The sequence below is a fragment of the Pleurodeles waltl genome, chromosome 4_1 (genome assembly GCF_031143425.1).
Source record: "Pleurodeles waltl isolate 20211129_DDA chromosome 4_1, aPleWal1.hap1.20221129, whole genome shotgun sequence".
Taxonomy (NCBI): Eukaryota; Metazoa; Chordata; class Amphibia; order Caudata; family Salamandridae; genus Pleurodeles; species Pleurodeles waltl.
This window is the reverse complement of record NC_090442.1, coordinates 980,936,024-980,963,338: the sequence shown is the minus strand read 5'-3', so window position 1 is coordinate 980,963,338 and position 27,315 is coordinate 980,936,024. Positions and strand designations below refer to the sequence as shown.

General features: G+C 43.5%; 1 protein-coding gene across 1 annotated transcript in view; it reads left to right on the top strand.

Annotated features, from left to right (window-relative positions):
* Positions 1 to 27,315, top strand: part of LOC138288300 (lysosomal alpha-glucosidase-like) — an 881,508-nt gene that overhangs the window by 468,245 nt on the left and 385,948 nt on the right. The window contains exon 9 of the mRNA XM_069229744.1: positions 9,419 to 9,550. Coding sequence (XP_069085845.1) covers positions 9,419 to 9,550 — 132 coding nt within the window. The remainder of the gene's footprint in view (positions 1 to 9,418; positions 9,551 to 27,315) is intronic.

The window sequence follows — 27,315 nt, the reverse complement described above, 5'->3', positions numbered from 1 at the left end:
CAGATTGAAGTGTGTACAGCCTGACAGGGGAATGATGCACTAAGCTGCCTTGTGTGCGACACAGGCAGCCACATAGTGCAGATATACCATATCCAGGCATGCGTGCAAACACAGACACAAACACACATACACACACCCTTAATGAAGGCATGCAAAGGAAAAGTCTACAGGTGAATAGCTGAGACCATATCAGTTTTGTTTGAAGAAAGTTATGTTACAGGTATATTTGGTAAGGGAGTGGGTTAACTTACGGGGGATCCAAGGGCAGCCAGAGACGATCTGATCTAAGCTGGCAGCTCACCTGATTAGCCAATGACGACAAGGAATACACATTTGGTGCTTAACCATTGGGGGTTCACCCTACATCTGGACCCCATAGTCCAGGAAAAAAACTCATGTAGAGGCAGAGCGTTAGCAGACAAGTCCCCAGTTGCTCAGGCTTACAACTACCCGTGGGAATAATGGGGCTCCGTCGCTTTCATGGAGGGGTCCTGCCATTCGGACTCCTGGGTATTGGCATGAAGAACCTGTGGGCACTCCCTTGAGGTTACTTTTCACACCAAACACCTTTGGATCGCCCTGTAACCCTGCAAAGCCTCAGGGGTGGTAACTGTTGGCACTGAGATCCCCCCACCTATGCCGGTATTCTTATATGACCTGCATTTATTTCTTGCTAAATTTGCAGAGCACCTTCTTGTTCAATGACACTTCGGCAGCCAATATCCCAGATTTAATAGGTTGTCCAAGCTCAGCTTCTTTTTTTCGGTGCTGAATTCAGCTTCAGCAAGTACGCTCAACAAATGACCCTTGGGCCACTGGGCATTTGTATCTCTGCAGAGGTTCTGTCTGAAAAGCTGAACCAGGAGAGTGCAAGAATATAGCTCTTTTTTGTCTTTTTTTAACATGCAGCTAGCCCAATTGTTTTAATTCTCATCCTCTGAGTGCCTCAGGGTCCTTGAAACCTGCAACATAGCAAGTTGGATTTGCCACCTTATCTTCCTAAGGGAAAATATCCAGCAACAGAAAGGGGGTAATTACCATTTGCTGTACTTATGCATATCTCCTAATTGGGTAAGCCCCATTAGTATTGAAACACTGTAGCGTCCATGTGCGACATTGAAACGTAAATCCTGAACCAAAAGGAACATCAAAAATGTGACCTGTTAGGACCCTGAATAAGATCAATAAGACCTTTGCTTTTAGTTTGTTAATAATTCTATCCTTTCTTGATTTTTTTAAAAGTTATAACACTGCCCCCCAGCTGCAAAAACGTTTGTTACCAATTCTTTAAAATAAGCATCTATTGAGGTCTGACTCTGTCCAGCTTAGCCTTACTCATGCTGCTGTATTTTTGGTGTGCCCTTCCACCTCCCCTAACGCTCTTTTCTTGTGTTATAGCTCACTAAGTGCCTCTTGTGTATGCACTAGTTACAGAAAGCAAGAGGTTAAATGTTTTAGTCAGAACCTGTTTTTGTCGGCTACGCAGACCAGCTTGCTAACCCTGGGGGAGGCAGCGCATGCAGTCCAATAATGCAGCTTCAGGACCGCAACGCGGGTGTTTGGTTCAACTACAGATGTATTGAATGCCTTGGTATTCATACAGGACTCCCCATGCTCTTAGCAAGGTCAAAGTGCCCGTGGGACTCATGAACTAACACCTCTGAGTGCTAGCCTTTTGCTCCCCTGTGTTATTTCATTTAATGGAAAAGTGACCTCGCTCGCTTAGGTTGCACTTAAAAACTTTTCACATACTAGTTGTTCCCAAACTTGACTTCTCTACTACCCCTCCTTTTAGCAAATGCCACTGGGCACATAATTGTTTGCTATACTAATGTGGAAACCCTAAGGGTAGTTCACATTATCGTATACTCACCTCAGAGAGTAAGTCAGTATTATGAGTAGCAGCGCTCTTGTCTAATTGTTGCTACTTGGTGTGGAAACCGTAAGGGTGGCTCAGATGGTTACATTCTCTCCCTAAGGGGCAGCCTGCGTTCTAAGCAGGGCCGCTGGAATTATACAGCAGGGTAGGACCAAACTATGTGAAAATAAAAGGCAAATTATACAGCATAGTGTAGCACATTTATGCTAGTCTTACCTCATTTCTGTGATATCTTTGCACATGTTAACACCTTCCAGGCACATGTTTCATAGCCATAGAAGCATTTTGACACCCAAATACAGAATTAAGGAGCAGGAAGGTGACCAGTCAGTCTCTACGAACGGCTGACCACTGCATGGCAACATATGGCAAGTTGATGGGTTATGCAGCAAATATAGGGGCATATTTATACTCTGTTTGCGCCAAATTTGCGTCGTTTTTTTCGACGCAAATTCGGCGCAAAACTAACGCCATATTTATACTTTGGCGTTAGACGCGTCTAGCGGCAAAGTATGAGGAAAGAGCGTAATTTTTTTGCGTGAACGCCTTCCTTGCGTTAATGAGATGCAAGGTAGGCGTTCCCGTCTAAAAAAATGACTGTGACGCAAATGCGTCGTATTTATACTCCCGGGCAAAAATGACGCCCGGGAGTGGGCGGGGCAAAAAACCCTGCATTTGCGCCTCTTTTTAACACCTGGGTCAGGGCAGGCGTTAAGGGACCTGTGGGCTCAAAATGAGCCCACAGCTGCCCTCCCATGCCCCCAGGGACCCCCCCTGCCACCCTTGCCCACCCCAGGAGGACACCCAAGGATGGAGGGACCCATCCCAGGGACATTCAGGTAAGTTCAGGTAAGTATAAAAAAAAAAAAAAATTATATATTTTTTTGGCATAGGGGGGCCTGATTTGTGCCCCCCTACATGCCACAATGCCCAATGACCATGCCCAGGGGACAGAAGTCCCCTGGGCATGGCCATTGGGCAAGGGGGCATGACTCCTGTCTTTACTAAGACAGGAGTCATGTAAATGGCGTCTGGGCGTCGTTAAAAATGGCGCAAATCGGGTGGAGGCGATTTTTTTGCGTCAACCTGACTTGCACCATTTTTAAGACGCCCTAACGCCATTTTTCCCTACGCCGGCGCTGCCTGGTGTACGTGGTTTTTTTCCACGCACACCAGGCAGCGCCGGTCTGCTAGCGCCGGCTAACGCCATTCAATAAATACGGCGCCCGCATGGCGCTTCAGAATGGCGTTAGCCGGCGCAAAACTTTTTGACGCTAAACTGCGTTAGCGGAGTTTAGCGTCAAAAAGTATAAATACGGGCCATAATTCTATAATTATATAGAAGACTCCACTGCTGCAAATCTGCATGATTTCATTGGACCTGGTTAAAAGTAGCAGTCTTCCAAGACAGCTTGGCTGTTCTTCCAAGTGCCCTGCCAAGGACATATTGGGTGATGGTACCACTAATGGGGAGGTTGGGCAGAAGCATATCTGTCAAACAAAGGCTTCCAACTGTGGGCTTTACTGCTACCAGGGACTGAAAGATTGCGACATGAGTATGAGTCTAACTTCCTAATCCATTTGGCCCTGAGGCTAAGACAATGCCCAGAGCGCCAACACTTCCAAACAATTAGCTTAGTAATGGGTGGATTGTCCAAAGTTATCTAGTCTTTGTGGGTTTACCTTAAACAAATAGTCACCAAACTCTGTAGCTTGAAATTGTCTGTAAGAGCAGTGGACCATGTTGTGGATCTGTGTGGCACGCTCTTTGATTCTCTGAGTATGCCCAAGGTATGGTAACAGGCAGAACCTGGTCTAAAAATGTCTTTGTATACAAAAAAGCTATTGCCTCGAATTGGTTGACTATATTTTGTAGTTTATGTTTTTTGTACAGGCAAAGATGTTGATCTTACTAAAAGGCATTAATTCTCACTGCTCACAGTAAGCCAGCCGGGACCAAACGTGTGCCTATGACATCACTACCTGCTGAATTCACTAACGTAGTGCGCTTGCGCTCATCTTACTTATGAATTTTGTAGCAACAGAGGCATGGAGAGGTTATATCAGTGATGAGATGAACTGGGTAATATTTAACTGTCAGCCTATCATGGTCAGTTGCCCGGAGAAATCTACTGGGGTTCTTTGTGACCTCTGATGAGGGGTCCAGTGGTTCCAGTCGCCAAAAGAGGGCGCCCTTAGAGCTGGGCTGCAATAAAGAGCAAGCCCCAACCTGGAAATGACCCTACTGAAGGGGTTTTGGTCTTCATTTGCCAAAGTAACTGCTCCCCCGAGAAGTTCTGACCATCCAATGATGAGGGTACAGTGGATGACTGTACTTTCGGAACGGCAGGGGAATGCTGCACTAAGCTGGTGCCAGCACAAGTTGTCACCCTGCCTGTGATCCAGGCAGCCACAGTTCCCTCTCTGTGTTTCACAAAGTGTATTTAGGAAACACTATGGACCTAATTTACTTTTGTGCAGAGGGAGAACTAATGCTGACTTGCTGGCAGTGTTCTTCCTCCCTCTTGGTTGTGAGGCTGCTCAGGAAGTCATTCGGTTGACAAGCGTTGGGATGCTCTTGCGAGCTTTGGAGTGGCGCTTCACCTGATATACGAAAAGCTACACTGGTGCTGGCACCGAGCTTTCTTTAATACAAATAACTACACTCAAGACAGTCAATGCAATATTTTAGCTACACAACTTTAGAATGAATATTAATATGTCATTTAGGATAATTAGTAATTACTACCTATAGGGATTGAAGAGCAATCGAAATGTTAATAAGTCTGCTTTATTACTAATACCTCTTTCTCAAGGTGTAAATGTAATGTTTTGGCGTTTCATACAAGGGACATGTTAGAAAGTGGGAGTTATTGTCCACTACATTCATTGCTGCAGGCTTGCTGTCTTCAGGAGAAGGAAAGATGAACCGTAACACTTTTACGCTTAGACCCACTGGCACCCCTCAGAAGCCAACATAAACTTTAAGGGGTGATTGATTACTTATGAGACAGTTCATCTAATGACTAAGGACCAAGCAGGAAAATAGGGATCGCCCAATAAATATGAGAACCAAGAAGCAAGGCATCCCTCCCATTGGAGATAGCTAAATTCAAAATAAAAGCAAATAGGTCTGGAATGAATTGTTCGAAGCATGTGAAGTAAATTGTCACGTGGCCTGCAAACTCTTTATTCTATGTTGAGTTTCAGCAAGTAGTTAGAAGATAATAAACATAGAAAGCATTTTATTAATAAATTAAATTGTTCTGACGGAAATCCTCATCTTCGGCTCCACCCCCTCCGCATGGGATGGCTCCTGGTCTCCTGCCACTCTCGGAACCACTCCGACTCCCACCGAACACGCACGCAACCTTGGATTCATCCTGGACCCTTCACTATCCATGGCCCAGCAAGTCAACACCATCTCCCCCTCCTGCTTCAACACCCTCCGCATGCTCCGAAAGATCTACAAATCGATACCCACCGAAACCAGAAGAACAGTCACCCAAGCCCTTGTAAGCAGCAAACTGGATTACGGCAATGCCATCTACGCAGGAACCACAGCCAAACTCCAGAAGAGGCTGCAACGCATCCAGAACACCTCTGCACACCTCATCCTGGACATCCCTGCCACTGCCACATCACAGACCACCTGAAAAACCTGCACTGGCTCCCAGTCACCAAGAGAATCACCTTCAAACTCCTCACCCACACTTACAAAGCACTGCACAACACCGGACCAGAATACCTCAACAGACGACTTTCCTTCTACACCCTGACCCGGCATCTCCGCTCCACCGACCTTGCCCTCGCAACCGTCCCACGCGTCCGCAGAACTACACCGGTGGTAGATCATTCTCGTACCTTGCCACCAAAATGTGAAACACTCTTCCCACCCACCTGCCCCAGACCAAAGACCTCCTTACCTTCAGGAAACTTCTCAAGACCTGGCTGTGCGGGCAGTAGCAGCACCTGCCCCCCCACCTTCTACCCCCTCCTCTTCTCAGCACCTTGAGACTCTCACAGGTGAGTAGTGCACTTTACAAATCCCTGACTGATTGATTGATTGATTCTGCTAATACTGTGGGATTGCCTTTAAATTCAGTACACAACACTAATGCATAATGCCAATTACTGTGTTTAACTAAACTATAAAGTAGAAGGCATATTTTACTTGCCCGGGACCATCACGAAAAGCCTGAAAAGCCTGGCTCTTGAGGGCAAGTAAAATTATCCTGGGCCTCCTGGGCCATAGAAAAAACGTCCTCCATGCCACCCCGGGCTATTGAACTTTTGTATTTCAAAAGCAATCCCCAACTTTACCAGTCTGTTCTTTGAAATTAGAAACAAGAAACAAATGCCGACCATTTACTGTGTCATGGCAGCTGGCTGATAGTGCATTTGACAAAAGTGCTTCTGCTGTATTGGAGAAAAAGTTGTATCCAAAACTATATCTGCCAACCCGGTGGAACTCTCTAATCATACGAACATGTGCCAAGCTGGCTAGAGGAGGGTATCTGCCGTAACGTCAGGCTGGTGGGCCGCCTACCGCAGTCCAAATAACTCCCTTCATTGCTCACTTTGCAACCAACAGAGCTGGGTTCTTAACCTTGCCTAGTGTGATAGGTTCCAAACAACGAAATAACCATTAACCTACAGCTTGTAAAACCTGTGAAATAAAATCGACGTCTAAAAATCCAACTTGATATACATATTTCCAAATATTTTCTCAATATCCCATTTATGTAGAGTGTGCTCTGTTGATAAATTCTTGAACCCATTAAAACAAAGTATGAAGTTCCGTACAGGTCTCCTTGTTTTGACAGTCTTGCGTGGGCAACCAAAATAATTGAACTCAATTATGTGGAAAATCCTGTGGATACAGAACTTCTCCTGCTAGGATAGAGGGTTCCTCTCTAACCGAGGTGCTATGTTTCATCACAGGGAACTGCTCCTCATTGGGTGGGAAGTGCAATACCCGACAGACATTTTTTATGGAGCTCAGTATGGAGATGTTTTATACCATAGTTTTAAAAAAACAAAAACAACATGGCTTCTTGAACTCCCCCATTTGAGAATTCACTTTTTTAATCTGAGGAAAACAGTGGAAGATTGGACACAAAAGGGTATGAGACGTAGATTAAGTTACGAATGGAAGTACTTAACAGAGGAGATTTATTATTAAATAGCTTTCACAGTAAGATTAAAAAAACGAAAAACAGATTTACTGACATACTCTTCTGTAGAATCTCTTAGGTCAACGTGCTTCTCAACGCTGAGGCCCACAAGGGTCAATGGCATTCATCAAGACCAGTTTGAAATTGCCCTTTTCTAATATTTTGTGATTGCAAATTATTGAGGCCCTCATTACGAGGCTGGCAGTCATAAGACCGTGGCGGTCCTAACACTACGGAGCCGGTGGAAAGAACCGCCACATTAGGAGCTGTGAGGCTTGGTAGACACCAAGCCTCCACAACTCTGTTTGGCCTGTCGGTGCGGTCGGACTGCTGTGGCCGGAGGTGAGCACCTCCAATCCGACGGCAGGCCCCAGCCTGTTGTCCGGATTATGAGGCTTCAAACCGCCAGGCTTTCTGTAGCGGTCACCCTGCCATGAAGACCCTGGGGGTCACGCACTCAGAGACAAGAATCTTCATTCCTGTCTCTGGCACACACATACACACATTTCCCCACACATGCACACATCCCCCCTACCCATCCACATACTCACAAACACCCCACTCCACCCCTTCACTCACGCATGCATTGACACACACCATTCAGCATATGCATACATGCACTCAGTCACCCCCACTCACTCGCATTCACCCTCACAGACATCCCCATTCACCTGCATTAATCCCAACACTCCCCCTCACTCGCATTCATCCACACAGACACCCCCATTTATGCACACATACACGCACACAGACATTCACATTCACTCGCATACACGCACTGACACTACACTCCCTCCCCTCCACATACACGCGTACATGCACCCACACACAGACACCGCTACCCTCCCTTTGGGACACCCACTTACCTTCTTTGGTGAGGGGGATGTTCTGGGAGAGGATGGGCCCTGGCGGTCTTGCACCGCCATCACCACCACGCTAGCAGGACTCTGCCAAGCCGTATTATTGCTTGTAATATGGCGGGCGGAGTCCTGCTGCCATGGCAGTGATGGCAGTGTACCCACCTCTTTGGAGTCAGACTTCCGCCCAGAAATGGGCGGAAATCCTCCAAGGACTCCTAAAATGTCGGGCAACAGACCGCCAGCACTGGTGGTCTGTTGGCTGCAGCAGCTTAGGCGGTCCAGGAAAAGGACCGCCGAAGTCGTAATGAGGGCCTAAGTGGTGAACTGCTTTTATGTCTTTCAGTGAACACACAAAGAAGAACAATAACTCACTTGAGCATCTGTTTGTAATTGAAAACCCTATCAAAATTGATTTACTGCTTCACAGTGAAAGCTGGCCTCTCAATTTCCAATCATCAAATATTTATTCTGTGGGATAAGATGGCAGAGGCACCTAGCCATGAGCAGTGGTGGCAGTCATATATATAGAGTGATGGGGCACCAACATTATAATATTAAAAAAATACACTTACCTTCTTTAGTTGCCACTACATCCTCCTCACTCCAGTGTCTTCTGTCTACGAAACTCCATACCCAGTAAAGTACACTACCCAGTCATGGTGCTGTTCTCATGCTGTTAAACAGCATAACAGAAGCATCAGGATTGGAGGGAGCAGCCTCTCTCAGAGCTCTTAAGATCATTGAAGGCCTGTACTTTCTCTAACCCAGCTGTGGGTAGAGAAGTTTAAAGTGGGCATGTCAGGCTGGCCATCAGAAGATGGCCGACAAAAGGGACATGCACACTTTAACTGTATTGCACAGCTCCCTGCTGCCACTCAGCAGCTAATGCCCCACCCTGTTCTGACACTTGGTACAAGAATGGTTGCTGAAAAATAAAATGGTAATAAATAAACTTCATTACCATTTTATTTTTCAGGTGCTCCCGGGCATTTTTTCAGATGTGCGACTCTCCTCCACTCTTACAGACGAGCTGCTCCTGGTTGTGAATCTGTACATCTGAATGAAATCAAGCACTGTGGTTTACACCCTCCTGACCCCTTCCCAACACCACTCCTGGAGTGCTCCTTGAAGGCTTTAAAGGTACATCTGCCAAGCCACCTTGCAGTTTCTCATCCATCAGTAACATGGACCATGAAAAAGGCACAGCCATATTCTCAATCATTCTCAATCTCATTCTTGTTCATTGGTGCTAATTTTGCACTGATACAAGAGATTTGACAGAGGTGGCTGCAAAAATAGCAGCAGCCCTTCTGTAATGCAACCATACCTCGTCGGTGTAAGCACAAATAATACACAACACTCTGAAAATGTGCCTGGGTTCTTTCTATAATGGCCAACCAGTCACACCTGTTGAAGACCTCCTCGAATTTCCCTTCTGTTTCATTTTCAGTTTCATCTGGTGGTTATCGATTTGAGTGCTAACATGTTTGATTGTTTTTTAGGATGTTCAATATGGTGACATTGATTACATGGACCGGCAGATGGATTTCACCTTTGACACAGTGAACTACGCAGGTTTGCCTGACTTTGTAAAAGAGCTGAAGAATGATGGAATGCATTACATCATAATTCTGGTAATGACTCAACAATACCTCTGATTACTTTTATATTTTGTGTTATTCTTGCAATTGTAATTCGCAATGAAATTAATTATCATTCAGGCATATCAGAATTTGTTTTTTTCTGAAAATGTAAAAAGCTAGTAGTGAATTTAAGAGCAACTTATCACCTCAATAGGTGGCATTTGCAGTCCTAATTAAAAAATCCGAATTCACAGAAACAATATTTGTGACATCATTTTAGTCCATTGTTTTCACCCATCATGTCACTTTACTCTTATGTAAATCAGTACTGACCCTGATCCTCATGTGCACAGAGATTCCCGATCATCCAGACGAGATCCCCTCCAAAAACTAACACAAGCAACCCCAGACTAGTTTTGGCCTAATTGGACCTTGTCAATAGGTTGCAGCCTTGAGTTCTATGGCACAGTGAGCACAGGACCCATCACTAGGCATACCCATTGCACTGAGGTTGTCAACTCCAACAAACAACAAGATTGTGTGACTTGGGCTTCTCTGCAGGTTATCCTCAAACCTTTTACCCCAATCTTCCTGTTTTCGGAACCTGTTTTTGTTTACCTTTAGGATGTTGTATACTTTATCAGTGCAATCCAGTGCTAAAGTGCTTGTGCTTTCTCCGAAAAACATGGTAGAATTGGCTTGTAACCAATTGGCATATTTAATTTACTTGTAGGTCCCTAGTAAAGTGGTACTATGTGTATCCAGGGCCTATAAATTAAATGCTACTAGTGGGCCTGCTGCACTGATTGTGTCATCCACTTAGGTGGGCCTTGAAACATGTCTCTGGCCTGCCATGTGCAGTTTTAAATTGCCATTTTGACCTGGCAAAATAAACTTTTCGCCAGGCCCAAACCTGCCTTTGTAATATATATAAGTCACCCCTAGGGTAGGCCCTAAACAACTCACAGGTCAGGGTGCAATGCATTTCGATTGTGATTGTTTTTTTGGTCTTTCATTTCTTGGTTGTGAAAAACTCTTAAATTCGTTCTTCACGACTGCAAGGCCTCCCTCTTCCTTATGATAACACTGGATTTACTCATTACATTTAATTAGCTATAGCTTCCAAATGGGAACACATAACCAGCTCATGTTTTGTGTCTTTCGAATTAAAGAAAAATCCTCTGTTATAATAAAGTTGGATCTTTAATTAAAATTTTGGAAATGACACTTTGAGAAAGATGGCATTTTCCTGCCTTAGCCATTCAATGCCTGCAGCTTGTCTATGGGTCACATGACTGGGTGCAGCTGACAGTTGGGCTTTGTGTATTTCTCCTAGATAGCCACACACAATAGAGAGCTTAAGTGTGCCTGGGTAGGTCATCACTGGTAGGGTGGGAGAATGGAGCTGTGCACAGCCTACTTATACTGGAATAGGCTTAGTCCTGCCTCTACACAAAGGGCTGCATACTCCCTATAGATAGTCTGGACAGTGGAGGCTGGAAAACTATGCACTTCAAGGGAAATCTCTAAAACTTTCTTCTACTTCAAAGGAGGCACCTGGTATAAATATTGGACATCAGGCACTAACTCTTTAGTACACCTCTGTATCTGTGGAGAATCTGCCAAGAAGAAGGGTTGCTGTGTTGCTGAAAGGCCTGCCAATCTGCTGGGCTACTGCCTTGCTGGAATGCTGCTCTGCTGGATTGCTGCCCAGCTGTCCTCTTGCCTAAGTGAGAGGAATTGGAGCTGCACTTCAACCCAGGACCCTCAGAGCGACTCCAAGGGGTAGTCTACTGGCCTCCTGTTCAGAGACACAGGACATAACAGGCTTATACCAACATGAACCAGCTCCCAGATCCAGCTGGAGGAAGCCACTAACCCTAAAGTGATGTCCCTCAGGTCCTGGCCCCTTGGTGTGACCTCAGTAGAGCTGAATTTAAGATTTTGGGCTCACACCTTGTCGATTGTACTGCCCTCCAATGTGAAGTTCCATCAGCCTGACCTTTAAGGCTACAGCACTGACCACTTGCAGAAAGCTGTCGCAAAACTTGGGTCCAACCACCCACGACTCCAATAGCATTTTTGCACTAAAGAGATGACTGTCCACGATACACAGCCTGCTCTTTGTGCTCCAATGACAAACCCCAACAATGCTTCCCTGGTTCTCATGTCCCCCCCCACTGCAAACGGTACTCTTTGCCCTGGATTGAGAAATCCAACATTTGAGTGGGAGCCATGCGTTCCCTGTATCCACCCCACGTTCCTTCATAGTCAACCTGAACTTGTGACTTTCTTCCAGTCTCACATGACTAGATAGCCAAGAGTGTTGCTTTGAGTTTTTGCCACTATTTTGTATTTAAATCTTTAAAATTGCATATCCCTTGTTCCACTGATTGAAGTTTTGTTGTTTTGGTCTTGATTTATTTATTAAAACTCTATTTTTCTAATTGGTGTGGGATTTTTTTTGTGCTGTGGTTTTACTTTATTACTGTTTGAAGTGCGATATAAATATTTTAGACCTTGCCTCTAAATTAGGCCTGGTTGCTCTGTGCCAAGCTACCAAAGCGTTGAGGACAGGTTAATTTGGGCTTTGCTTCTGCTTCACTTGCAGAAGGATTGTGGTTGCTACTTTAGTAGTGTTTCAACCTCCTTAGCTAATAACACAATTTCTCAGAAAAGTGATGGATGAAATGCTAAAATGAATCTTAGCCAGCAGCAATCACGAGAGGCCACATTCAAGCCCATTTGTTTGTTGTCCATTTAACCACTCTAGGCGAAGGTCTACCTATGCAAATCAATAATGACCCTGTTCATCATGAGAAGACTTGATCCCTCCTACCCAGGTGAGATCCCTTCCAGAAGGGATACGAGCAACCCCAGACAAGCATTTATCTGTTTTTTGTATTCCTCAGTGCAACTGATATTCTCAAAAGAAGGTCCAATGCTCACTGTGCTACTGGAACCAAACTACACCCCACAGACTAGCCCAGATAGGCCAAAACTGGTCTGAGGTTGCTTGTTTTTGGGTGCAGTGGGAGCCTGGGCATACAGTTCAGACTGGACGGTTATATTGGAGTACTGCCAAGGCTGATTTGCATATGACTGGTTCCAGTCTGAGGTTGCATGGTGGGCACAAAAATAATGGACTGGGATGCAGCATGAACAATTATTAGTGGCTGAGATTAATGCAAGCTTCTTGTCCATCATAATTTTATTAATCAGTCCAACACTCTAATTGTGAAAGGTATGCCCATATGTGGATCTTGTGGTCTCTATGCCACTGAAACCAAGCTACTCTCTGTTGACAAGGCCAAAATAGACTGAAATCAGCCTTGAGCTGGTGAATTGCCAGCACATTGGACAGACTTCTACAGTAATTCTTCATTCTTGAGAGGATTGAAACATATTTCTAATCTCACTGAGTGCACAGAGGAAGGGAGCAAACACAACCCTCCTTAGAAGAGCTCCTTTCACTCTCTCATCCTCCTTCCATGCATCTCTTTATACATTAACTCTTGCATCTGTTCATCAATTCATCTATCCTGTCTTGCACCTTTCCAACCATGGACCCATTGCCCCACACAATTGTGGGCATTGGTAACCCCTAAATTTATACACCCCAAAATATTATCTCAATAACTTGCCCCATGGGTTGATGAATCGTAGACAGTATTAAATCTCAATTTCATGAGGCAACGGGTCTTCAAGATAAGGCACACTACAGCATATCAAATATGATGAATTAAGGCCCTACTCAACGATGAGTTCTAGATCAGGAATCAAAGTTTTAAAGATGTGTCACAAAAATTCACGAGGTATGGTACAGAGATCAAAAGTGTAAATGCATGAGGTCAATGCCCAAAAGGCTTTCAAAATAGCACATTATAGAATAATATAAAAAACACGAAAATGTTAAGTCCCAAGTGAGCAGCAAAATTTAAAAAAAACAGACAGCATCCCTAGTAGCATTGGAAGGTCTTCAGGAAAGTTCTGGATCATCCCCCAAATCAAGGGTTTATATATAAATCTCTTTCATACAAAATCATGAATTCTGCAGAATCATCATGGCGTGAGCACAAAAAATTACAATTAAAAAAGTATTGCTTCTCAGGTTGGAGAGGAAACGTATTGATGAAGTGCGGGCAATAGGGATACACAAGAAAGTCATTCAGTGATAATCAAGCATGTTGGATACCTGGCCCTTTCTGTGGGGTTGTCCCCAAACATTTTGCATTCTTCCTCCTATTTTTTTCTGACTTGTGGGTTGCTCTAGGACTCCGGGCACGTTAACACTGCTACCCAGAGCTAAAGTGCCTATACTCTCTGTCTTGAATGTATTGGTGATTAGTTTATCCATGATTGGCATATCTGATTTACTACTAAGTCCCTAGTACAGTGCACGAGGTGTGCCCAGTGCCTGTAAATGAAATGCTACTAGTGGGCCTGCAGCACTGATTGTGCCACCCACATGAGTAGCCCTGCAAACATGTCTCAGGCTTGCCATTGCAGTGCCTGTGTGTGCAGTTTTGCACTGCCATGCCGACCTGGCAAGTGCACCCAATTGTCATGCCCAAATCCTCCCTTTTATTACCTGTAAGTTAACCATAAGGTATGCCTAAGGTAGCTCCATGGGCAGGGTACAGGTTATTTAAAGGATATGACATGTATTTGTGTGCTTTACATGTCCTGATAGTGAAATGCTGCTAAGTTTGATTTTCACTAATGCAAGGGCTATCTCTCCCTTAGGGTAACATGGGATTGCCTTGAAATATCTTTCAAGTATAATTTCCAATTGGGAGCGGATAGAGATATAAAATTTGGGGTCTCTGAACTCACAATTAAAAAATACATAGTTTGGTGAAGTTGGTTTTTGAACTGTAAGTTTTAAAATGCCAATTTTAGAAAGTGGACATTTTCTTGCTTAGCCATTCTGTGCCTTCGCCTGTCTACTGAACACACGTCTGGGTCAGGATGACAGGTGGGCAGTTTGTGTATTCGCTCTAGACAATCACACAAAGAGAGCTGAGGTGTTCCCTGAATATTCTGATGGCCCTTCACCAGGCTGATGGGTCTTCCTAAGCTAGAGTGATGGAAGGAGCTGACACTTGCACCTGAATAGGGTTGTGCCTGTCCTCACGCAGTCTCCAGCCCCCTGGAGTGTGTGGGGGGGCAAAATAGGGAAAGGCAGAGTTCTGTACACTACAAAGATTTCTCTTTGAAGTTTGCCTCCTTTAAAGACAGAAATGGGTATAAGTATTGAACCTCTGACACCACATAGTTAGAATCCTTCTGGACTGAGGACATTCTGCAAAGAAGAAAGAGCTGGATGATGTAGGAGTAACTGCTACTCTGCCTGATGATTTGCTGTGCTGGCCTGCTGCTTGCTGCTTCTGTTCTGGGAGTGAAAGGACTGGTTTTTGCTGCCTACATCCTGCTTCCAAAGGTTCTCCAAGAGCTTGAACTGAGCTTGCCTCCTGTTAAGAAGTCTCAGGGACATCAAAGACTTCACCTGCTAGCACCTTGGCTCTCTTGCTGAGAGTCCTGACTTGCCAAGTGGCGCCAAATCCAGTTCCTGGGCCCTTGGGAGTGAGTTATGGTGCAACCAAGAAGAAATCAAGCACATGGACTCCAGAGCGACTTCGGAACCGGCGCCGCTGTCTGACTCTAAACCGCTGCCTGCACCCAAACCGTGGTCCCCACTGAGTGCAGCGACAATGACCGACGCCGCGAGCCTGATGCCGCAGCAGTGCCTCTGAAGTCCTGTCACAGTGTGAGTTCAGAGCGCCCTGTCACTGGCATCCGTGGCACCCGGCTCCAAATGCGCGCAGCTCCTATGACCTTGTGGTGTGATCGAGACACCTCACGTCTTAATCCATCGACCCTGCCTTTTCGCAAGGAACCAATGCCTCACTGCCAGCGCTGCATCATCTCCCCTGCAACTGTAGGGTACCGATGCCTCACCTCCCATGCCTAGCAGTAAGGAACCAACACCTCACCTCCCCTTTGCAGTAAGGAACCACCGCTGCATCATCTCCAGCAACACCACACATCCCCAACTCTGTGCAATGTCTGTGTAGCCTCATAGTTTTCCAAGCTACTGTAACTGGGGTGTCAGACTGTTGGATATGACTCCATCAGGACGTCGTGATAGCTCCAGTTTTTCTAGGTATTGGTTTCTAGGGGCACTGTACTAAGATTTAGGGTCAGATTTACAAGAAAGTGGTGCATCAGTACTTGCGTCGCCCTTGCCCAACCTAACAACACCATGTGTGTGCCGTATTTACAATATGGCGCACCATGGTATCGTTAGAACAATAGCGTAATTTTTTTGGGATATTAGTGTGGCAGTTTGCTCCACTAGCATCAAAAATGTTGACGCTAGTGTAGCAAAGTGCAAGGAGGCCCATTGATTTCAATAGGTGGGTCTTTTTAACTCCTGATCTGAGCAGGCATTAAAAAAGATGCTAAAAATGGTGCAGTGAACTCTTGTAGATTTCACTTCGCCTTTTTTGCGGGCATTCTAACGCCGGAACGCCCCTTTCCATACATTATGCCTGATGCAGTCATAATGTGGGGCAAGGGGTCGCAAAGTGGTGCAATGCATGCATTGCGCCACTTTGTCAATATGGCGCGTCGGACATTGCCTCCCTGAGCCACATTAGTGTTAAAATAATGATGCTAATGTGGCTCAAGGTCTCTGGCCCTTCATCTTTCAAAATTAGTATCTTTGCTTGTGTTTGTTGGATGTTTGTTGTTTTCGTCTTGTTTTGCTCAGATAAATATTGACTGTTGTTCTAAACTGGTGTGGAGTACCTTTGTGGTGTTTTCACTGTGTTACTGTGTGTGTGGTCAAATACTTTACACATTGCCTCTGAGATAAGCCTGACTACTTGAGCCAAGCTACCAAGGGGGTGAGCAGAGTTTATCTTAAGTATGTAACTCCCTTGCCCTGACTGGATTGAGGGTCCCTACTTGAACAGCGTACAAATCACTGCCAAGTACAGACCCCACTTTTAACAAAAGGGGACACCTAAAGCCTACTATATGTAAACAAACATATGGGAGACAACACTGGCTGTAAAAAATGCATAAAGCTGCCTGTAGCGAGACAGCAAAAAGGTTGAAATGTTGTTTGATACTAGTAGTGACCAATAATTCATGATATGAAATGCAAAAAGAAACATGAAGCAACATATTATAAACAAACAAATTCTAATGAACTGGTATGTAGACAGGTAAATTGCACATTCATTACTTTTAGTGAATGAGGTATGTTACTTCTTTTTAATTCTGCATTTCATTAAAACATATCAGCCGGTGCTTATTTGAGCTGGTGGTCGCAGGTGGGGACTGGAACTTATTTTTTATTATCAGGTTTTGACCCAGAGCAAGAAAGGGAAAAACACACATAGAAGAAGGAGAAAGAGAAACAGAGAAACACAGTGAAAAAAGGTAGAAGTAGGAACCTGCAACAGTGAGATAAAAGGACAGGAGGAGTCTGCAGAGCTGTTTTATGGCATGGGGTGTCTGCAGAGATGTTTTAAGGCATGGTCAATGTGGGCAATTGCCCGGGTTTCCCGCCATCCTAGGGCCTCCTCGGGAAAGTAAATTGTCTCTCCATTTAGCTCACCTCTACTTCCATATCTCAAACTCCTCCTGTCTCCCTACCTCTACCTCTAAGTCTATCTCTCTTTGGAAAGTGGCATCTTCAGGATTTTTGTGGGTCCTTGAAAGACAGATTTCAACAAGTTTGTTTTCCATCATCAAGGCTTCTATTAGCAGAAAGTGAGTAGTAAATTACAAAAGGGGCTCCAAAATATGTCTTGCCAAGGGCCCCAAAAACCCATACTTGCTGTCTGGTGGTGGATAAAAGAGGCATGGGATGAATTCAAGCCTACTCAGCTTTGGTATTCGGTACTCCGACATTCAGCAGTGTCGGCTGCGGGCTTCTGGGCAAAACTCTGGGCACCAGCACTTATTCTTTTACAAATTAAGCACTGATATTTAGCAAAGGTAATCTCACTATGATTAAATGTGTTGATGTCAGTCATATATATGATTGTCACACATAAATTACTTTGCATCAGGGACTGGTTGATGTTGCATAACAACAAATATTTCTCTGCAGAGCAAGATTTACAAAAGACCACCACAGGTGGTAGAGAGCCCAAATAGTGGTTGTGATCATCTAACAGAATGCCTGCTGAGTCGTTGTAAAAAAAAACTGTTTACGCTTATGATAACTCAATTTAATTTGCATATTTAATTACAGTGATTAAAATGAAAACATCAGTATTGCACATTAAAAATACATTGGCCCTAAATAGTTCCATAATAAGTATATACATTACACCCAGTAATAGCTCTCATCTTAAGTGATTGTTGTGTCTTGAAATATATATATATGTATATATATATATATATATATATATATACTCATAATGTAGCTTCCACCAAAATGAAATGTTCATTTGTTATTTTCATGTTATGGGCCTATCAAGAAGACATTTCTATTTCTAGTTTTAGAGGACAGTAAACTTAACAAAACATGAAACCAACCGTACTACCCAAACTTAAACAAGCTTTAGCAATAAGACTGTTCTTGGCAAGCATTTTTTTTATTGCAAGAGTATGCCTCAAAAATAATCATTTAAAAAAGTGTGGCCACCATATACTTGTAATACAAATATTTTATTTGTAAACATTCACTGATTTTGCTGTTTTATTAATGTTGCTCTTCCAAAAACAAGCCTTTCCGTTTCACTAAGCATTTTTACCTTTATTATTTTTGAAGGCTAGAGTGATAAATCACCACATAATCAAGCGTTCAAACCGCAGCCTGCTAAAGTGTTACAATGCTGCTAAAACATTTTGGAACACCATCATTAAAAGAGAGCTGGAAATTATGGGGGTCATTATGAACTCGGTGGGAAAACTCGCCAAGTTCGGTGCTGGCAGTCAACAAAGGACCACCAGCTCACAGAAGGCCCCGCCCGCCACATAATGTACATTCAGCTGGGCCAGCAGGAAGAAACAGTGTTTCCGCTAGTTGGGCAGGCTCAATGCAGGGCCTGAACATTGAAGCCGGCTCCAAAAGGAGCCAGCGGCAAAGTAGCAGTGCGGCGGGTGCAGTAGCACCCGTTGTGCATTTCACTGCCCGGAAGCCGGGAAGTGAAATATGTGCCGGGGTTGTGCATGGGGGCCCCTGCACTCCCCATGCCAAGTGCATGGGCAGTGCAGAGGCCCCAAGGGGGGCCCCAGGCACCCATTCGGCCAGCCTTTCCCTGGTGGGGTAAACCGCCAGGGAAAGGCTGGTGGAAATTGCCTCATTATCCGTCGGGCAGCGCTGCTTACAGTGCTGCCCTGTCGGATATGTAAATCCGTGATCGCCAGGCTGCCTGGTGGCGGAAGCCTGGTGGTGGCAGAGTTATAAAAGTGGCTGTCATGCTAAGAACATTATATGGCGGCCCGGACCGCCATGTTCAAAATGACCGCCAATATCACCATGTAACTGGATACCTGAAGTGAATGCAAATAAATACATAATTATATTAAACAAAATAAGCACACTTTGAACCAGCATTGTTACTGAAGAGAAAGAAATCACTTTTGGTGGACATGAACAATGTGCATAGGATTTGTGGCATCATGCTAAAGGAATGAAGCCAGTGGGTAAAGTTGGCTGAGCCATTGCCCATGCTATATGTTGTGAAGGGCAAAAGCAAACTATGAATTACAATTTAGCAGACCAACGGCTTAAGCCCACTGATCGTGTCTATATTATGCTTAATATATTGGGAAAAACACAATAGTGTGGTGTGGTCTGAAAGGCCAGGCTTAGGAAAAGGCTGGAAACACTTGGTCTGAAAAGAAAGACAACCAGGAACACCTTTGTGCTAATATGTAAAACCTGGGAGGCAGTTTTGCCACGTGCCATACATCATGATTTAACCTAACACATTTTAGTTTAATACCCGCAATATCACAAGTTAACATACTAGTTGCGTGTTTCAACTAATGTGAGCTGGTAGCATTCCTGTCTTTCCTGCTGGAGGTGCCAAGGGAGAGACTCTGTGCTGCACCCCTAGATTCTATAAGCCCGGAGACTTTGATAGACACAGTGAAGTGTGAGCATTTTAAGCCCTCTAATACCGCCCATGCATCCATGACATTCTTACTCTACTGGCTTGTCTTATCTCCATCCTCACACCCCTCCTCCAACAACAAGTATGGGAAGCTGTTTACATCAAATGTACAGAAATCCATTTAGAACACCCCCTGAAATACATTGTGTGCTTCTAAGTGAATGTTATACAGATAAGAATTAATATATGTTTCAAAATAAGTGTGATACCTATCAGAATGAATCTGACTTATATCAGAACAAAGATGAAACTTTGCATAGTTAATATGCTACTTACTGATTAATCTGAATAACACACACTCTAAATTGAATAACAGACACTCATATATATACAGTTATACTGAAAATATTATGACCCTTACTGTAAACAATATAGCAAGCACTGAAATGAATACGATATGCATCAAAAAGAATGGAACATTTCTTGAAATGACTGACATATGCCAAGTGGAATATGATATATGTTATAACGAATATGACATATTGAAATGAATATCAGTTAAAGCAGTGAATCTATTTTATTCTGAAAATAAAATATTGTACACTGAACATAATATCACATACCTTGAAATTAACATTACACATAATGCAATGACTATAAATTGCAATGAAATTAACAGAGATCGGAATGAATATAAGATATACATAAATGAATATGAGATGATCAAAAATGACTATGACTTGTGTTGAAATTATTATAAGCCCCATTGAAATGAATTTCACATGCCTTAAAATGAATATGACCAACACTGAGATTCCCATGACATTCACCAAAATGCATATGGCATCCATTGAAATTAATATAATACATATTGAAGTGGATACGACAGAGGTTAAAATGGATATTGTGCATGGTAAAATTAATGACAGCTGTTAATATGATTAAGATAGTAATTAAAACAAATATACAATTGATTGAAAGGGATATGACATGTTAAAATTAATATGAGTAACTAATATAAATATGAGCATCACTGAAATTAATTTGATCTGAATTTAAAATGAATATGAGTAACGTTGAAATGAACATGATATTTATCTAAATGATTACGCCTTGCTTTAAAAGATGTATGATGCACATTGAAATGAATATTTTATGTGTAGAAAAGGATGTGACTTCTTTTTAAATTAATATAAGTTTCAATATGAGTGCAACATCCATTGAAAGGAATAGGACACATGCTAAGCTGAATATGAAATGCGTTGAAATGAATATGAAACCCGTGGAGATTAATTCAGCAAGAATTAAAACGCATATGACAAATGCTAAAATTACAAAGGCGCTTGTTAAAATGAATATGGCATTCTCTGAAATTATTATGACACACATTGAAATAAATATGACATGTATTGAGATAATTATTGCATATGTTGAAATGTACATGACCCATGCTAAAATGAAAATGTCAAGTGTTAATATGAATATGACCTCATTGAAATGAATATGAGATTCATTGAAAGGAATATGACACATGTTAAAATCAGTGCTTAATTTGTGCTTCTTGTTTCTGGTGCTGAGCACCGCCACTTATTTGTGAGGGCCGGAGCTTATTCTTCTGCCTAAAGCATTTGCTGCGAGCAAAAGACACATATGGGAAAGACGGAGGAAGAGAAAAACGAAAAAGCGTCACAAAGGGAGAAATTTGAAAGCTGCCAGAGTGAGCTGAAGTGGCAGAGAGTGGCTTTTTATGGATTGAAGAGGCCCAAGATGGCTTCTGGATTACGCTTCCTCAGTATTCCATGTTCACACATTTAGTAACAGCAGCCGCGTGTTTAAGAAGAGAGCTTTGGGCACCAGCACCTTTTTATTTACAAATTAAGCACTGGTTAAAATTAATATGAATCACTGTTAAATGAGTATGAAACCTGTTGAAATTAATAGGGCCCAGGTCAAAAGTGTTGAATTGAATATGAAACTATGTAAGATAAATGTGGCATGCATTGCAATGGATACAACCCATGTTGAAATGAACACGAGCCATGTTTAAATTAATATGACTCTTGTTTAAATGAAAATGTCATGCATTGAAGTTATGTTGATTTGCTTTAAGATTAATGTTAGATATTCAAATTAAGATCACATATTCCGAAAGTATATGATATGGACTAAAATAAATGAATTAAAATGAATCTAACAAATATTTAACCGAATATAAAAGAAGGAAACATCCTTTACCATGCATCCATTACCAGGCATAGGCTTACCACACAGGTAAGTACCATACAGGTAGGTATTTCTACCTTTACCACACAGTACTTTACTGCCAGGTCAGTATTCTTTTCATAACATACTTTTTTTTAGGTGCAGTTAGAGGTAAAGGGAGGTAAGGGTGATTTTAGGGTTTAAGAATGGGTAGAGGAAAGGGCAATTTTAGGATTTAATGTACAGCAAAGGTGTAAAGTGGAGTGGCGTAGACTGGCCTGCCAGAAAGCGGAGTGGGGTAGGGTGAAACACCATACAGTGGAGTGACATAGATTCAAGTGGCATACAGTGGAATAGCATACAGTGGAGCGCTGTAGAGTGGAAAAGAATACAGTGGAGTGTTGCACAGTGGAGTGGCAAGAAGTGGAATAGCGTATAGTGGAGGAGCGTACAGTGGAATGGGTTAGAGTGCCATACCATACAGTGTAATAGTATAGAGTGGAGTGGCAGCATAGAGTGAAATATCATTAAGTGGAGTGGCATACAGTTGAATACCATGGAATGGAGTGCCAAAAGTGGAGTGGCAAAGGGTGGAATAGTGTACACTGTAGTGGCATATGGTGGAATATCATATAGGGGAGTGGTGTACAGTGGCATAGAGTGGAGTGGCATATGGGTGTAGTTGAAATATAGCAGGAATGTAGAGGAAGCTGTGCTGACCTGCATTTCTCCAGATTTACCAAGCAATGCAGGGTTATGCATGGTGGCTTTGCATTGCTTTGTGCATCTGACTTACGTATTTCAATGCCCATGCAACACCAGGCATGACGGAGGGACGGAGGGAAAAAAAAGGAGAACCAGAAGAAGATCATTTAGGGCCTCTTTTATATTTTGGTGGTCTGCTCACCCTCAGCCAGGGCGATGGAGTAAATTACTCTGTCACTCTGACAGAGGTGCTGACTTCCAAAATTTAAAATGTCTACAGGCACGGTAGACATTTCAAGCATTGACAGAAACCACTGTTCCCTCTCTGCCAAAATTTAAATTGGACCCTGAGCATGATAGAAGCAAACTAAAAAATTAGTATTGAAGAAGAAGGGAAGGGCTGAGGAATGAAAAATCAGGAGACAGCTAAGATGAGTAAGGAATACGACTGATGAGTGAATGTTAAGGAGTGAGTGGGGATACATGAGGAGTAAAGGATGTGGAGCGATGAGGGATGAGGACTGGTGGATAAGAACCAAGGTGAGACATGAGGTAACTATGAAAGTACTGAATGAGAGGGAGGATGAGAAGTGAGGGGTGAGTAATCAGGAGTGAGAGCTGATGACTGATGAATGAGGTATAAGGAATGAGGTAAGAAGGATAAGGAGTAAAATGAGGAGTAAAGAATGAGTAGTGAGAAATTAAAAATGGGGAGTGGGTGTGGTGGAGCGGAAAAAGAAGCGAGAGATTCAAAATGAGGGATCTGACATGAGGTACACATACTGTAAGGGGATGAAGTAAATAATGGATGATAGATGAGGACATTATGAGTGAGGGAAGAAGATTATGTGATTGGGGTAATGGATACAAGTGAGGAATGATGAAAGAGGGACAAGGGCTGTTAGTAGGGAATAAGGGATTAGGAATGAAGCTTGAGTAGTGAGAGATGGAAAATGAGGAGTAAAGGATGGTGACTAAAAGCTGATGAAGGAGGAAATTAGGTTGAAGGCTAAGGAATGACAAATGAAAGATGCAGAACGTCGGACCCTGCCACACTCAGAAATTGGCTTGCTGGGAGCAGTGGTTAGCTTGCCCACTCTGGAATAAGGCATTTCAATCCTGTTATCTATGGAAGGCAGGCTTTACTGGATATGCACTAGGTGCAATTTCATGTTGTTGTCATTCATTTCTGCAGTAGCAGCCTGAAAGGATAATGCTTATTCTGATGAGTGAGCTATGCCTGTCTTCTTGGCTTCAGTGTACAATTTAGCTTGCTTAACGTCACCATTCCCCATCATGCATACAAAGGTGTAGGCAGTTGGGCCAGGCCTGGTTCCCAGTGGAGTGCCGATGTATGTTCACTGGGGGAGTTCATTTATGAGTAGAGGCTGAACTCCCTACCGTATTAATGTTGCATTTCTCACCATTCTCAGTGCAGTACGCTCCTTTCCAGCTCACCCCCAGGTTTCTAGGGTGAAGGACTGTACACTTGGCAGAATGTTACATGGTGAATACATTAGTAAGCATTTCCACTTTTGCTCCTGGCACTAGAGGTCCAGCAGGCTCCCCCCGAGTTTAGTTTCAGTATTGTGGCACAGCAGCCAATCAATTTGAAGTAAGGGCCCAGGGAGGAAAAGGCCATACTGGGCCCACCCTCAGCCAAGCATTTCCAATGGGGACAAGATGTGCTTTATAGCACCTCTGCATAGCACAGGGGTAACTTGAACTTCATCAGGATGTATGGACCTCAGTGGTGAGCATCAGCCCCGTCCTGAAGCAAGACACCCAGGAGCTCCACAAGATCATGTCACAAGTGGTCGGTACCTTCAAGGAAAGCCTCACCCTCCCAGCGTAACCCCAATACCGGGAAGCTTGAGCAGGCCCCTCTCCAACCCCAAGGAAACACAGTAATACACAATATTTCACAAATATAGGGTACTACAGTGTATCTACAATTTTAGAAATATTTAGTCCTTTAAAAAAGTGTATGCAGTATTGCAGTGATACCTAGAAATTGTTGTGATACTTACCCATTTTTGAAAAATAACAAACAATTTTTAAACAGAAAAACATACTTGGTAGATAATAGCATAGTACTACCTAAACTTGTTTTAAAAATATGTCACAAATACATTTAGAAAATTCCTTTCATAAAGTGGTAATAGGTAGTGAACAACAATAAAACCTTCTAGTTACCTTTATCTAGTGTCCTTACCTAGAATATAGTCAAACATTATTAAAAACAATATGGTAACTTTTTAATTTTGTAAAGACATCCATTAGCCAATCATATACTGCCATGCTGGTATACCAGAGCACAACAGACAATTAAGGCCAACCTGTAGTATTGCATTGCATCACACTTGCGTCACACATGGTGTTGCATGGGCAACACAATACTTAAGTCAAATGCACAAAAACAATGCAAGACCACCATGCATGACCCTGCATTGCTTGGTAAATCTGCAGGAATGCAAGGCAGTGCAAGTCACTGTTTTGCGCTACTCTGCACACCATAATCTACATTCCTGCTACATTTCAAGTACATGCATATGCTACTCCACTCTATGCCACTGTAAGCCACTCCACTATACACCACTCCACTTTAAGATATTTCACTGTATGCCACTCCAATGTACACTATTCCAACCTACGTCACTCTCTTGTATGGCACTCCATGCCATTCCATTGTATGCCACTACAATGTACGCTATTCCACTCTACACGACTCCACACTACACTATTACATTGTATGCAATTCCATTCTAAGCCACTACACTCTATGGTATGCCACTCTACCCCATTCCACTGTATGCCAGGCCAGTCTACACCACTCCATTGTACGCCTGTGCCGAATTTCTAAACCCTACAATTACCCTTTACCTCCCTTTACCTCTACCCACCCTTAAACCCTAAAATCACTCTTACCTCTCATTACCTCTAACTGCCCATAAAAAATGATGTTATTTAAAAAAAATACGTACCTGCTCAGTACAATATTGTGTGGTAATAGTAGAAATACTTACCTGTGTGGTACTTACCTGCATAGTAAACCTGTGCATGGTAATGGATGCATGGTAAAGGATTTTCCTTTTTCATATTCGGTTACATATTTGTTATATTCATTTTAATTCATTCATTTTAGTCCATATCAGATACTTTCAGAATATGTGATAATTTCAATATATAATATTAATTTTAAAGCAAATCAACATATCTTCAATGCATGCCATTTTCATTTATACATGTCATATTATTTCAAACAAGGCTCGTGTTCAATTCAATATGTGATTTATTCATTGCAATGCATGGCAAATTTATCTCACATAGTTTCTTATTCATTTTAAAAAGTGTAATTCATTTTAATGAATGCCATATTAATTTTGATGTGGGCAATATTAATTTTAAAAGTGTCATAGTCATTTAAAAAGGGTTCATATTCATTTTAACATGAGTCATATGTCTTTCAATGAAAGTTGTATTCATTTCAATCAATCAATCAAGGATTTATAGAGCGCACTAATCACCCGTTAGGGTCTCAAGGCGCTGGGGGGGAGCTACTGTTTGTAGAGCCATGTCTTGAGGCGTTTCCTGAATGTCAAGAGGTCTTGGGTCTGGCGAAGGTGGAGCGGTAGGGAGTTCCAGGTCTTGGCGGCTAGGTGAGAGAAGGATCTTCCTCCGGCGGTGGTGCAGCGGATGCGGGGGATGGAGGCGAGGGCGAGGCTGGCTGAGCGAAGATTGCGGGTGGGGGTGTGGAAGGTGAGTCTGTCGTTGAGGTAGGCTGGGCCTGTGTTGTGGAGGGCCTTGTGTGCGTGGATGAGGAGTTTGAAGGTGATCCTCTTTGATACTGGTAGCCAGTGAAGGTCTCTGAGGTGGGGGGAAATGTGTTCACGGCGTGGGATGTCCAGAATGAGGCGGGCGGATGCGTTCTGGATTCTTTGCAGTTTTGTTAGGAGTTTGGTTGTTATCCCTGCATATAGGGCGTTTCCGTAGTCCAATCGGCTGCTGACCAGGGCCTGGGTGACAGTTTTCCTTGTTTCGACGGGAATCCACTTGAAGATTTTGTGGAGCATGCGGAGAGTGTTGTAGCAGGAAGAGGAGATGGCATTGACCTGCTGAGTCATGCTGAGTGTGGAGTCCAAGATGAAGCCTAGGTTGCGTGCGTGGGTGGTGGGTGATGGCGCGGTTCCTAGGGAGGTGGGCCATCAGGAGTCATTCCAAGTTGAGGGGTTGGTACCAAAGATGAGGATTTCTGTCTTGTCTGTGTTTAACTTGAGGTGGCTTGATTCCATCCAGCTGGCGATGGCGTGAAGTCCGTTGTGGAGATTGTTCTTTGCAGTTGTAGGGTCTTTCGTGAGGGAGAGGATGAGCTGAGTGTCGTCTGCGTAGGAAACTATGTTGATGTGGTGGGTTCATGCGATGTTGGCGAGGGGGGGCATGTAAACGTTGAAGAGCATGGGGCTGAGCGAAGGTCCTTGGGGAACGCCACAGATGATTCTGGAGGCTTCTGACAGGAACGGTGGGAGGCGGACTCTCTGGGTTCTGCCTGAGAGGAATGACGAGATCCAGTTGAGTGCCTTGTCGCGGATTCCAGCGTTGTGGAGGCGTGTGCGGAGATTGTGATGACATACCGTGTTGAAAGCTGCGTAGAGGTCCAGGAGGATGAGTGCTGCTGTTTCTCCTTCGTCGAGCATGGTCCTAATGTCGTCTGTGGCAGCAATGAGTGCAGTCTCAGTGCTGTGGTTTCTGCGGAATCCGGATTGGGAGGTGTCAAGTACCTTGCTGTCTTCCAGGAACCGGGATAGTTGGCTGTTTACAATTTTG